Below are 14,436 nucleotides of genomic sequence, written 5' to 3'. Positions count from 1 at the left end.
GGTTACATCTGACACTGTAACCTGAAACAGTGAGGCAATCCCTGCTCGAGGTGGGGGGTGAACACCACCCCCCTTACCCAAACTGGCTCAGGTGTAAAACCCCCACCCTGGGAAGGACACGCACTCAGGGGACAATGTCACACTTGCCTCACCCCAGGGTGATCTCTGTCCCTGTCACTCCCTTGCTCTCCCCGCTTTTCTCTTTCTTTCCATCTCCCTCTTTACCTCAAATTTCCTGTTCAGGAAAATCGACTTCAGATTTGATCTCCTTAGCACCTTAACTGTGGCACAGGCATCGCTTTAACAACTTTATTAACCAGCTTTCAACATTATTTTGGCACAGTGAGTTCAGGGCACTGTTGTCTGACCCCAAGTGCCTTTGACAACAGCATGGTTCCCTCCTATGAGGAGATTCTGCCCCCTTCTGGAGGAACTCTTGGAAACTTGGATGCAGCTTCCTCTGAGTGACTTTTGGGAGAACTTATGAGGAAAATGGCTGTTGTGGGTGGCCAGGGTAAAGAAAGTATTTTCTTGTCCTTCCCTGAAAAGTTTTTTAAAATCACTGGAGGAAAAGGACAAAATGAGACTAGTGAGACTGACAAGGATCATTCACCACACAGGGAGGAACACAGGGCTACTAAAATCCTACCAGAAGCCCATCTCAAGTAGCTAAATTCCTGAATAACTCCCAAATGCACAGGCTTGGGGGCTTTTCCAAATATGAGAATGATTATTTTCTTCGTCCCTGTCACCTTTGTGACAGCTACACAGACCTTCCCCTTCCTTTTAATAATCTGTATTGGGCCAAATTTCCACCTTGCTTTTTTTGAAACCTGCCAGCATCTGAGCTGGAGCTGTGCTGGAACTGATGAAATTTTGAATTCCCACAGAATTGCTTCTGTTGTTGGTTTATTAATGTTTGGGATTTGTTTGTGTTTCCATCACAAGTGACTTGTGGGAAGAGCAAATCTTCCTCAAGGCATTTTATGTAGGGTTAAGTTTAATTTCTGCCAAGTTTGTTTTGTCTTGTGCCCAGGGGATGCTCAAGGGCTCTCTGGTTTTGGTTTGGCCCTAATTTTCTTCTGATTTGTCTTTATCACTTAAAAACACCTGAGAAATTACTAAAAAAGAGTATTGACCAGAGATGTCAAAAGTCCCTCCATCTAAGAGTTATTTGAGGTGGAATTTACGGTTTGGAAACAAATTCTGGGGGATTTGTGGGTTCTTCGGGGATATATGGGAGTATTCTCCATATCTTTGCACTCCAAAAGCCGCGGTGGATTGCTCTGTCACCTCAAAATTAATCAATCCCACCTCAAAATGGCTGGTTCCCACCTCAGTCCCATGCCAAAATTACTCAATTCCACAGCCTCCAGGGTTAGATGGGGTTGGAAGGAGATTGAGAGAAGTAAGATCCAAATTTGAGGTTTTGGGATCAGGATTGTATGGGGCTGGGTGGGTGTGATTTATTTTGATAATTAATAAAACTATCAGAATTATTGATTTCTGTCCCATTAATTTTCTGTCAGTTCTGGTTTGGTTTTCAGAGTGCCGCCTTCTCAACTTATTTTGTTTCTGTCCTCCTGTCCCAGACTGAAAAGCAAGATGTGTTCTATTTGACATCTGTGTGACAGTTGTCCTGTGCTAAGTGGGCAGTTTTTCCTTATCTCTTCCACAATCAGTCCCCCCTCAGGGGAGACATCTGCTGATAATGGGCTATTGAATGTCACTGCATGACTGATAAGAACTATAACATCCCACTGTGAGATGCTCTGCCTAGAGGAAGGAGCCAAGCATTCCTACCTGCATCTAATCTTGAGATTCTGGCCCCCCAACACAGCTTTTTCTGGGCTGCCTCTTCCTCTTCAGAAGAAGACACCCTTTTCTAGAGGATCACTTCTCCAACAGAACCACACCTGACACTGCAGGAGGAGTGCAGCCACCATTCCAATTGGACTGCGGCCAACACCCTGTCCAACAGACTGTCAGGTTGTATTCTGGCTCTCTCAGTGTTGTTTTGGTTCATATTTTCATTTTCTTCCCTAATAAAAATCTGTTATTCCTGTTCCCATATTTTTACCTGAGAGCCCCCCCTTAATTTCAAATTTTTAACAATTCAGAAAGAAAGAGTCTACATTTTTCCATTTCAGGAGAGGCTCCTGCCTTCCTTAGCAGACACGTGTCATTCCAAACCAAAACACCTCCTTTCTCTCCTGCTTTCCTTTGCCTGCTCTGTTTCTCTCTCAGTGCCGCCCTTGACCCAGGGCAGCTCCCACCAAAGGCCCTGCCCTGATTTAATTCCCAATCCATGAGCTACGACAACCATGGGTGAAGTTATGAAGGCTGGCAGTGAAATGTCACTGTGAGATCTTGCTCCACTTGGCTTTTGGCTCTTCCATAAGAGCTTTGCCTTCAAGGGCAGGGACATCTTTTCCTGGCTGGGAACTGGAATTCCAGCCCCTGGGAGTGTGTGCCACGGATCCCAGAGGGGCATTCCCGAGGCTCCCAGGGTGCTGCTCCTGCCGTGCCTCCCAAGGAGCTGTGCAGGGCAGGGGACAAGGTGCAGCAGCTGTGTTGGTGCTGCAGTGTTACCACAGCCACTGGTTCCAGGAGTTTCTGCACTGCCAACAGCGGTTCCTGGGATCCATGATGCCCTGCTGTGTCCCCATGGATATTTGGTGCCATGAAGTTCTTCAGTGTCACAATGGCCACCTCGCTCCATGAGCTTCCGCAGTGTCCAAATGGCCTCCTTGGATGGGCAGTGTCACCATGGACCATTGGCTCCATGCAGCCCCGCTGGGTCACCATGGACTCCTTGGTTCCATGAGGTTCTGGGGGTGTCTCCATGGTCTCCTTGGATCCACAGTGCCACAATGGACCACTGGATCCACGTGGCCCTGCTGTGTCACCATGGCCCCTTGGTTCCATTGGACCCCAGGGTCACAATTGACTCTTTGCTTCGTCATCCTATGGGAGAGAACTGTCCTTCTCCTCCAGGGGCCTATGGCCAAAACTGGGATTCCTTCCCCAAATTTTCTTATATGCAAAGATTGTTCCCTGATGAAACTTGCCAACAGAAACAGGTCTGGCTGCCTTGGCCACCCAGGGGCCACCTCTCATCTGCCTTTCAGACACTGGGTCCATGTGCTTTTCTTGCTTAAAAAGCATCCATCTCAACCAGGTACCCACGGCCAAAATTTGGGATCTGCCTCCCAAATTCCCTATATACAAGAATAGCTCCCAGAAAAATGATGCCAGGACAGAGACGTCTAGCTGGCTTAGGCCTCTGGTGGCCGCCATTTATCTACCCCTCAAACACTGGTGTTCCATCCTTTCCTTCCTTTGGAAAAGAACCGTCCTGCTCCTCCGGATGTCCATGTCTGAAAGTGGGATTCCAACTCTAAAACTCAGTACATTGAAGGATTGCTCCCAGGCTAAATCTGCCAGTACCATCAAGTCTGGCTGGCCTTGGCCTCTGGTGGCTGCCCCTGCCACACTGAAGCTCGGTTCTTTCCTTCCTATGGAGATCACTGTGACACTGTGGGCACCTCATGGAACCAAGGGGATCATTGTGGCACCACTGGAGCCCATGGAGCCAAGGGACCATGGTGACACCGCGGGGCTTCATGGACCCAGAGACCATTATGACTCTGTGGGGCCTGATGGAACCATGGAGACCATTCCAACCCTTCAGAGCCTCGTGTCACCAAGGGGGCATTGTGACACCTCAGGGCCTCCTGGAAGCAAGGGACCATTGGGACACTGTGGGACCCCATGGAACCGAGGGAACATGGAACAGGTCTGGCTGGCTTGGCCTCCCAGGGTCCACCTGGCAGGTCTGGCTGATTTTTGGATGTCAAGTGCTGCCTTTCATCAGCTTCTGGAACACTCCTCTGTATGGAAAAAACACGTCTGTTATTTCAGATGTCCATTGCCAAAATTTGTACCCTCCCTAAGAAATTTCCTATTTCTGAGGGTATCTCTTCAAACAAAATCTGGCAACTCTGGCTGGCCTTTGCATCTGGTGGTCACCTCTCATCTGCCCATAAAACAGTGGTGCTCTGTTCCTTCATTCCTATGGAAAAGAACTGGTCTTCATGTCCAGGAACCATGGCCAAAATTAGAATTGGCCACCAAGCCTGGCCAGGGTTGTGTAACCGTCTGCAGGCCCCAGGGAAGATATTGACTCTGCCAGTGCTGCCATCCTCCCTCCAGTGAGAGAAAAGGACACAGGGCAGGCACACAGAAGACACCGAGGTCAGTGAAGAGGAAGTTGAGTCCCAGATGGGAGGGATGAGGAGATGCCTTGATCTTGGGGCTGAAATCCACTGGTAAAGCTATGGAGAAGGATGTCATGGATACATCAGACTCTCTTTTGCCCTATAATGCATTGAAAAGTATGGGGAGATGACTTGTTTCAGCAAAGGCCTCCATGCTTAAGTGAGCAAATGTTGAAGTAGCTGTGATCCCATGAGATGTTTGAACAGAGAAACAGAGCAAAGTGATGAGACCCTGTGCCCTCAGGGAGAGAAGAAGACCTCTGTTCCCAGAGATGAAGATGATTTCAGAAACAGATGAAGAGAACCTTTGCTCTGAACTCATCTTGAAACTAATACCCCATAAACTGACATGGCCCATAAACACAGCTGTGGGAAAGGCTGTGAAAAAAATGGGAGGGACTTCACAATTACAGAACTTTCCAGGCAGCTGCTATTTGTGGAAATGAAAAACCATGAGATAACTGTTTTCTTGTGGAGAAGTCTCCATACCATTAACAAGGGGAACTTCTCTCTATAACTGAAGTGAAGAAAGACTATTCTAGAGGTGTTAAACTGACTGAAAATTGTAGTTTTTGTTTCTTTACATAGTCAGGTTGTATGGAAAAAGGAAGGTTCCGAAAGTTTTGTTCTGATCCTTATTACTCTTTCTTTTAGTTACTGTTAGTAAACTTTTCTTTATACCCTTTTAAAATTTTGAACCTACTTTGTCTTTCTCCTAATCCTACCTCACAGCAGGAAATGAGTAAGTATATTCTAGTGAGTGCACTGGTAATTAGCCAAAACTGAACACACCACATTAATTGATGCATTGGCCAAAAAAACTCAAAATGATGAACCAAAACCACTACAGAAACTTCCTGATGAACTGCAGTAGACAGGAGGGAAATCAAGGCAGAGCCATGGTTTGTCAGGACTTCCTTGATCTTAATAAGCCCCGTGGTGCATTTGGAACTGAGCCCGGGAACCTCAGGGCCTGAGAGGAGACTGCACAAACCTTTCCAGGAGTCAAAGTCAGAGGAAACACCCAAAGTATCTTCAGCCATTAATGGGACCCACTGTTGTCCATCTCCAACACAGGGTCCTCATGGACTACTTGGAGGAGAGAAATGGAGGCCAGGATGGCACAAAAATCTCTCAGAAACTCAGTGTGGAACGGACAATCCAAAGTACTTTAAGAACCTTGAGGATCTCAAAGTATTAATGAGCTCCACTGAGTGTCAGTACAAAGCTCTCAAGGGACTCATTAAAGCAGATAATTGGGGCCATGATTGCACAAACCTCACACAGAGTCTGTATCAAAAGGGAAACACCAAGTACCTTAAAAGAACTGAAGTACCTTGAAGCATTAATGAGTCCCACTGAGTGTTGTTCCTGACAAAGCCTCTCCAGGGACTAATTACAGCAGATAATTGGAGGCCATGATTGCAGAAACCTTGCAGAAACTCCAAGGCAAAAGCAAAGCCCAAAGTCCTTTGAAAAACCTGCAGTCCCTGGGAGCATGAAGGAGCCCCCAGGGCCATTCCTGACCAAGGCTCCCCAGGGACTCCTTCCAGCAGATCCTTGAGGCCACTGGGATGTGGGCTAGGGGGGGATGCTGAGGGCAGGACCAGGGGCTGACAGTGCCCAGCCTGGCTGGGGCTGTGCCAGGAGGCCCCAGGGCCTCAGGACAAGGTGTCTCCTCACAGCCCTTGGTGGCACAGACCCTGCTGTGCCCCAGGGCACCAAGACTTGGCTTCTCTTTGTCCCCACCTGTCATCAGTGCCTCCAGTTCTCTGCTCTGCCTGGGGCCTGGGGACACTTTCTCAGTCGTGTCTCTCAGTGGGACCCATTAAAAGTCCAAGAAACTTTGGAGTTGGATTCTGACTTGGAGTTCTGGAGAGGTTTGTGCAGCTCCCTCTCAGGGCCTGATGTTCAGGGCCTGAGCACAAAGCCCCAGAGGGTCATTAAAGTCCTTGTGCTGTGTCTGTGCTGCTGAGCTGGGCCGGGCTCCTGGCACAGAGGGTGATCCTGGTAACCAAGCAGAGCTTCAAAAGCACATTTCTCTTGCTGAGCAGCTCTTCTCCCAGCCCAGCAGGGCTGGGGCACTGCCTGCAGCCAGCCCGGGCACAGCACAGAGGCACAGAGAGCTTCAATCAGTCAGGGCTGGGAAGGGGCTGAGAAGTGCCTGGGGCAGAATCACTGCCAGCCCTTGGCACAGGAACCTCTGGCTGCAGGACAATGCAGCTGCAGCTCCTGGAGTGATCTCCTAAAGCTGGAACATCCCAATGCCCACAGCCCCTGTGAGTGCATTCTCTGCTCATCTCCTGTGCAGAGCAGCCAGGGGTGCCCAGGGCTGTCCTGCAGAGCAGGGTCCTGCAGCCCAGGACGCTGTGCTGGGCCAGGGACTCTGCTGCCTGCCAGGGACAGCTCTCAGCCGGCCCTGGAGCTGCTCCCAGCGCTGGCCAGGAGCTGTGGGGGGAAGGAGCCGCCCTGAGCAGGGCAGGTGCTGCTGCTGAGAGGGGCTGGGTGGGGCAGGGCTGCTCCCAGCTCCAGACCAGCCTGGGCACAGCTCCAGAGGGCACTTCCCAAAGAAGGTAAGCCTGGGATTGCTGTAAAGGTCAGGGGATTTCCTGAGAGTGTTTTCAATTTCCAGCTTGGAGCACGATGGGAAAGCTGGGGTGGTGACAATAAGATTTTTGCTTTTCATATATTTGTAGCTCTGTAAATTACTATGATATAATTATAAATCTATAATCCTTAGTTGACTCTATTAAACTCTTATTTAACTCTATAAAATTTCTATTAGTACTCATATTACTGCAATCCTTGATTGACTTAAGTATCTCTTAGTTTTTCAAACAATATGCTGTCTAAATATATTCCTGAATTACTGGATAGTCTTATTTTCAGGAAGCGGACATTGTAATCAGGAAGAAGAACATTTTCATTTTTGACCACAATGTGAGCAGTCATAACAAAAACGTACAAAAAAGCCCTTGGAATTACTCCAGTGGTTTGAGCCGGGGGTGTGTAACTGGGGTAACTGAATCTCCTATTGGATGTTCCTGTTAAATATCCTAATTATCAACCTTAATGAATTGCTGAAATCAGGGGCTGGGCGTGTTCCATCCCCACTGGGACACCTGAAAGCTTCCAATAAAGGTCTGGTTTTGACTTTATTCTTCCACCACTGTTGCAAGGGACTTTTTCTCTTTTGATTATAGACAACATCGGGATGAGAGAAGCAGAACAGGAATTGTAATCCCAGAATCACAGAACATTCTGAGCAGAAAGAAAAATACAGGATCATCAAAGGAATGTTTGAACATTTACAGAGACTCCAGAACTGTGACTTTGGGTGGTCAGTCTCTCTGCTGGGAGCCTCCCAAAGGGCCTTCAGCCACTCCTCAGCCCTGGACAGCAGCAGTATCACCTTTGCAGAGCCCAGCTCCTAAATATCCAGGCTTGTCCCTCTGCCAAATGGCCAGAAACCCAGGGCAGCAGGGCAGGGATGGCTCCTCGAGAGCCCCCACGCACAGGCCTGGCTGCTCCTGGCACACTCAGCCTGCACAACAGGAGCTCAGGCAGGGACCTGGGTGAAGGTTTTCCCAGAGCAGGAACAAGGGTGGGTGAGTCCCAGCAGGACAGGCTGCAGGGAATGGCCCAGGTTTGGCTCCAAGCAGCCTCTCCTGACTTGTCCCTGTCCTTTCTCCATGAACAGGTGCCCATGTGCAGCCACAGCAAATGTCCAACAGCAGCTCCATCAGCCACTTCCTCCTGCTGGCACTGGCAGACACGCGGCAGCTGCAGCTCCTGCACTTCTGCCTCTTCCTGGGCATCTCCCTGGCTGCCCTCCTGGGCAACGGCCTCATCATCAGCGCCGTAGCCTGCGGCCACCACCTGCACACGCCCATGTTCTTCTTCCTGCTCAACCTGGCCCTCAGCGACCTGGGCTCCATCTGCACCACTGTCCCCAAAGCCATGCACAATTCCCTCTGGGACACCAGGGAAATCTCCTACAAAGGATGTGCTGCTCAGCTCTTTTTCTTCATGTTCTTCATCTCAGCAGAATTTTATCTCCTGACCATCATGTGCTATGACCGCTACGTGTCCATCTGCAAACCCCTGCGCTACGGGACCCTCCTGGGCAGCAGAGCTTGTGCCCACATGGCAGCAGCTGCCTGGGCCAGTGGCTTTCTCTATTCACTGCTGCACACAGCCAATACATTTTCCCTGCCCCTGTGCCATGGCAATGCCCTAGGACATTTCTTCTGTGAAATCCCACAGATCCTCAAGCTCTCCTGCTCCAAATCCTACCTCAGGAAATTTGGGCTTCTTCTTATTAGTGTGTGTTTGGCATTTTGTTGTTTTGTGTTCATTGTTTTCTCCTATGTGCAGATTTTCAGGGCTGTGCTGAGGATCCCTTCTGAGCAGGGACGGCAGAAAGCCTTTTCCACCTGCCTCCCTCACCTGGCTGTGGTCTCTCTGTTTATCAGCACTGGTGTAGTTACCTACCTAAAGCCCCCCTCGATGTCCTCCCCATCCCTGGATCTGGCCCTGTCAGTTTTGTACTCAGTGGTGCCTCCAGCCCTGAACCCCCTCATCTACAGCCTGAGGAACCAGGAGCTCAAGGCTGCAGTGTGGAGACTGATGACTGGATGCTTTCAGAAACATTAAACTGCAGTCCAATTTCTGCAAATCCCTTGTAATAAAAGTTGTCTTTTGTATTTCTTGTTGGTTTAATTATGGAGATTTTTTTCCTTTGTTGTTATTTTTTCATGTTTTCCACAATAAATGTCATTTTTGCTGCCATTTCTTATTTTGTTTTTTTCCACCTTCCCTATTGCAACACACTGTGTCAATGAGGGGCTGCACTCTTGGTGGCTTTGAAGGAACTAAAGGATCTCCCAGAAGAGTTTCCTGCAGAGATGCCCTTTTGTCACCTTCTCTGGAGCTGCAGCAGCAATGTCTGTGTGCAGAGCTGGGGGCAGATCAGTGCTGGCACAGCAGCTCTGCTCCTGCTGGCCACACCATCCCTGATCCAGGCCAGGAGCCATTGGCCTTCTTGGCCACCTGGGCACACTGCTGGCTCATGTCCAGCCTGCTGTCCATCAGTCCCTGCAGGTCCCTTTCTGCCTGGCTGCTGTCCAGCCACTCTGTCCCCAGCCTGTGGCACTGCAGGGGTTGTTGTGGCCAAAGTGCAGGACCCGGCACTTGGACATGTTAAACCTCACCTTGTTGGGTTTAGGCCCTGTATCCAGCCTGTCCAGTCCCTGTGCAGAGCCCTCCCACCCTCCAGCAGATCAACACCCACATCCAGCTTGGTGTCATCTGCAAAGATGTCCTTGGTTCCAAGGGGCCCCTCAGTGTCACAATGTCCCTTTGGTTACACCAGGCCCTGCACTGTCACACTGGTCTCCTTGGTTCCATGGGGCGCCAAAATGTGACAATGGACTCCTTGGTTCCATGGGGCTTCACAGTGTCACAATGTTCTCATTGGTGCCGCAGTTTCACAGTGGCCCCTTGGTTCCATGGCGCCCCAGGGTGTCACAAAGGCCCCATGGTCACATGAGGTCCCACACTGTCACAATGCTCTCTGTGGCTCCACAAGTCCCCTCAGTGTCACAATGGACTCCTTGTTTCCACGAGCCCACACAGTGTCACAACAGCCTTCCAGATTCCTTGAGGCCCCAGAGTGTCACAGTGGCCCCTTGGTTACACAAGGTCCTGCAGTGTCACAATGTCCCCTTAGTTCCATGAGGCGCCGCAGAGTCAGAATGGCCCCTTGGTTCGATTGGGCCCTGGACTCTCCCAGTGCTCTCTTTGGTTTTGCAGTGTCACAATGGTGAAACCCCTCGGTTACACGAGGCCCCGCAGTGTCACCATGGCCTCTGTGGTTCCACCAGGACCCAGTGTCACGGGGACTCTGTTGCCTTCATGAGAGACAACGGCGACCTGGTTGCAAGAAGACAGCACGGCAGCCCGGCCTCGCCCGGGCTACTCGGGCTAACGACACACGCTGACACCAATGTGGTGGACGGTCAAAAGCATTTATTATCTTATCTCATGGGTTTAAATAGTCTTGGGGGACTTTGCTACGTCAGAGGGGGGTTGTAGGGTCTCTAGGTTAGTCGGGAGTGGAAAACTACTGGGTTAGGTGTGGTTACATGCTCTGGGGTTAATAGATAACGTGAAGCAGGGAGAAGGGGGAAGGGTCTTTCTTTCTGTCACATCCCGTGATCTTCCGTTCGCCTGTCCCTATCTACCACATCTCCCCTCCCCTTATCATATATAAAATGAGGTAGTCATAGATATAGGCACTGGAGTGAGGTACAAACTTGTAACTTGGTAAGGAAAGAGTGGTTTGGTAAATCTGGGTAATTTTCGCAAGGCGAGTCTCGAAGGCTTTTGTGACTGACTGTGTTCGCAGTTTTTGGTTCACAGCATTTGTTGCTGGCCTATGAACAAAATGTTCGCCCTTTCCAGACGAGCTTGAACAAACGAGACTAGTTTGTTCAGCAGGCATGGTCCTATGGTAATAGCCAAAAGCAGTATTGCCAGTGGACCTACCAGGGCGGAAATTAAAGTGGTGAGCCAAGGTGATTGATTGAACCAGGATTCAAACCAGCTCTGTTGGGTTTCCCTGTCTCTCTTTCTCTGAGCCAGTCTGTCTCGGAGTTCTGCCATGGAGTCTTTAACGACTCCCGTATGATCTGCATAAAAGCAGCACTCTTCTTTCAAGGCTGCACACAGTCCTCCTTGCTGCATGAACAAGAGGTCCAGTCCTCGCCTATTTTGTAAAACTACTTCTGAAAGCGAAGAGACTGATTTCTCTAGATAGGAGATGGATTTCTTAATCCTCTGCAGGTCTTTGTCGATGGTCATTTGCAGCTGCGACAGTCCGTGCTGTTGGGTTGCGATGGCTGAGACACCCGTGGCTGTGCCAGCTGCTCCCAGGCCGAGCAGCATTGCGATAGTTATACCTGTGATCATTTCTCTTTTGTGGAGTCTGTCAGGTTCCTCGAGAAGGTGGTATATCTCTTCATCTGAGTGGTACAGGACCCTAGGAACAATCAGAACTTGGACACAGAAGTCGACAGAGTCATTAAATTTGGCAAGGAACACACAAGGACTCACTCCGGATCGCTGGCAAACCCACATCCCAGATGCAGATGGGACCACCCACTTATTGGTTTTTCTGTTGGGCTTGACAACTTTAGTGCAGAAGTTGCCTTTCTGCTTTGCTAAAGTTGCATTGCCAAAGCATCTGCCCTGTCCTGTGATTTGACTCAGGGTGATTCCTCTGCGGGGAGTGTCCCATCTGCACTGGTGGGGGGCACTGGCTGTGGAGTAACTGAAGGGGGTGTCTAAAGCAATGCCTTCGTAGAAAGGGGGTTTAACATCATAGCAAAGCCAACAGGAGTTAGTCAGGTTCGGTTTGGTTTCGCTTAGGGTTAGAAAGGTAGCTTCTAAACAGGTTGGCTATGTGGAACACGAAGGATGGGGTGTTCGCTGTGGTGACCTCTTTGAACACCTTGTCACTTGAAAGATGTTGCATGACCCACCTAAATGGCTGATGAGGGTAGTGGCCTGGGTTGGCTTGCCCCCTGGCCACAAGCCCCAACAGCAAAATCGCACAGAGACACTGTGCATGTCTGGGTCTCACCGGCGTGGGACTCTCGGGTTTTGTCTGGCGGTTTGGTGGTCCGTTATCTCCCTCCGGAGCAGGGGTGTATGCGTCACGGGGACGGTCCACAAGCGTGTCCTGCAAACAAAACTCACAGCTTTTCCATTAGTTTCGTTCTGAAGGTCAGTTTTATTGGCAGCAGTGAGTGTGTGGCAGTGGCCCTTTCCTCCCGCAGCTTTAACAGGATCCCCGCAGGCGTGTTTGGGGTGGAGGCGCCGTGGCGGGCTGCCGTGCCGGCTGGGGGCAGCTCACCGCGATGTGACCTGCCTCACCACACTTGAAGCATGCCATGGCACTGGTCAGGGTGTGGACGGCCGCCTGAATGGACGTCAGGTGCTCTTCCCTTACTACACGTCTGATCATGTCAGCCAGGCTGGCTCCGGCTGGCAGGGAACGTAAGATATCCTTGGTGACAGAGTTGCACTGCCGGCGCAGGCAGTCAGCTACCACGGGGCCCTTTGCCTCTGCCAGCAGGGTAGAGGAGTCTATCCCTGCCTGCAGGCAATCTACGAACTGCGTGAAGCTTTCGCTTTCTGCCTGCCTCACGGTGGACCATGGCGCCGGCTTGGCCACGACTCGAGAGGCTGCGCGAATAGCCTCCCTGGCAGCCCGAGTGGTCGCCCTGACCTCCTCAGCCTGCATCTGCGTGGCTTGTTTCTGCGGCGTGATCATATCATCGTGCTTTCCTATTAGTCTGGATAAGCTCGATCTGTGTAGTGGCTGCCTCGCGCCAGATGCTTGGGCTAATTGCTTCCTACAATTATCCTCCCATTCCTGTCTGAACACAATCATTCCTGCACCATCCAGTATCATGCGACCTATTCGCTCGATATCAAAGGGAAGCAGGTCGTCATTACTAAAAAGACCATCGATTAAAGTGGAGACTATGGCCGAATTGATTCCTTTTTCTGCAATGGCTTTGACAATTGACTGTACATCTTTTGGGTTTATCGGGGTATATACCCTTTGCTGGTTCCCCTCCGGGCCGGTGAGCCTCACCGGGAAAGCTTGTATGGCAGCTGCTGGGGACCATTCAGCACAGGCTATTTTTATTTTCCCCCAGTCGGTAAACTGGGCTGGTTCGTATCGTAGTTGTTTTCCGGTGCGGCTTAGAGCTTTACTTGGTTTTGTCTTAAATCGCGTTTGCTCTGTTTTCTCCGTCTCAGAGTTCCAGCCAGCTCCCGGCAGCTCTTCCGAGCTGGCGGAGCTGCTGCCGGGCTCCGAGTCGGAAGTCGAATGCCGGCGCACTTCCGGGGCTCGGTGCCTTTTTGTCCGGCTCCGAGCTCGCTCCTCCCCACGGGGGTGGCACCGCTCCCGCCCCCCAGGCTTCCCTGCCTCCTGCAGGGGGAGGTCTCTCCCTTAAATGGTAGCAGCCTCAGGCGCAGCTGCCGATTGGCTCTCTGCCCTCTGCTGCTCTCCTCCTCTTTCTCCCGCGCACGCGCGTCCCTGAAACCGCGTGGCTCCCGGCTTTTCGCGCCGAGACCGCCCGCGCCCCGCCCCTCTCCTTGGCGGCCAGCGCCATTTTCAAAGGGGTGAGGTGGCGGCGTGGGTAGGGTCTCTTCCCGAGCCGCGGTTTCTGCGCCTCTGGCTTCCCCTGCCAGCCCTCGCCGAAAGCATTCCGCGCGCTGCTGCAGCTCCGGCAACGGGTCGCGGACCGGCGGTGGCGGGACGGACGGGAAAGCCGCGGTTTTCCGGGGGGTTTCCATGGCAGGGACTGGCCTCTGGCCCGGGGAGGGGGGTGATGCGCCGGGCCCCCCCGGGTCTCCGCTCCCGGGCGGATCGTCCTCAGGGACGGTCTGCGCTCCCGCCCCCACCCCGAGCCCGGGTGTGACTAATAAACATGTACGCGCCGCACTCCATGTCTCCTGCTTTTCTATTGCTCTGTGCGGGGCTTTCTCTACTTTGCCCCATGCTTTAAGGCTTTTGCCACTGTCTGAGGATTTCGTGTCCTCGGCCAGCGTGGCTGTGCATTTTTCCCATATTCCCGGATGCATAGCATCCACTGGGCATTCAGTCGCCCCAAGCTCAAGCAGCCTTGCTATGGCAAGATAAAAGTCTTTGAGCTTACACTCGATACCGCATTGCTTATAAATCACACTTACAACCCTGGCGATGCTGTCCATGACGCTCGCGGGTCCTGGGACGTCTCCCTGCGCCAAGATACGGTCTGACCGCTCCGGCCGCTGCTCCTGTCCACAGGAGAACTCCTGCTACCCGAGCGAATTTTTCTTCTCCCGGGTTTCGGCACCAGATATGTTGCCTTTATGAGAGACAACGGCGACCTGGTTACAAGAAGACAGCACGGCAGCCCGGCCTCGCCCGGGCCACTCGGACTAACGACACACGCAGACACCAATGTGGTGGACGGTCAAAAGCATTTATTATCTTATCTCATGGGTTTAAATAGTTTTGGGGGACTTTGCTACGTCAGAGGGGGGTTGTAGGGTCTCTAGGGTTAGTCGGGAGTGGAAAACTACTGGGTTAGGTGTG

General features: G+C 51.5%; 1 protein-coding gene and 1 pseudogene across 1 annotated transcript; one reads left to right on the top strand and one right to left on the bottom strand.

Moving 5' to 3' along the window:
• Positions 1-14,436, bottom strand: part of LOC140681475 (uncharacterized) — a 198,655-nt pseudogene that overhangs the window by 1,738 nt on the left and 182,481 nt on the right.
• Positions 8,004-8,936, top strand: LOC116807041 (olfactory receptor 14A16-like). The gene has a single exon (XM_041713269.2). The coding sequence runs from the start codon at positions 8,004-8,006 to the stop codon at positions 8,934-8,936; it is 933 nt and encodes a 310-aa protein (XP_041569203.2).

This window comes from Taeniopygia guttata, chromosome 36 (genome assembly GCF_048771995.1).
Source record: "Taeniopygia guttata chromosome 36, bTaeGut7.mat, whole genome shotgun sequence".
NCBI classification, from domain to species: domain Eukaryota; kingdom Metazoa; phylum Chordata; class Aves; order Passeriformes; family Estrildidae; genus Taeniopygia; species Taeniopygia guttata.
Note: the sequence above shows the minus strand (reverse complement) of the source record. Positions and strands in the feature narration are given on the sequence as shown.

Bases quoted from the DNA above. Each gene is read 5' to 3' on its own strand.
- LOC116807041 (XM_041713269.2), top strand. From the start codon at position 8,004: ATGTCCAACAGCAGCTCCATCAGCCACTTCCTCCTGCTGGCACTGGCA.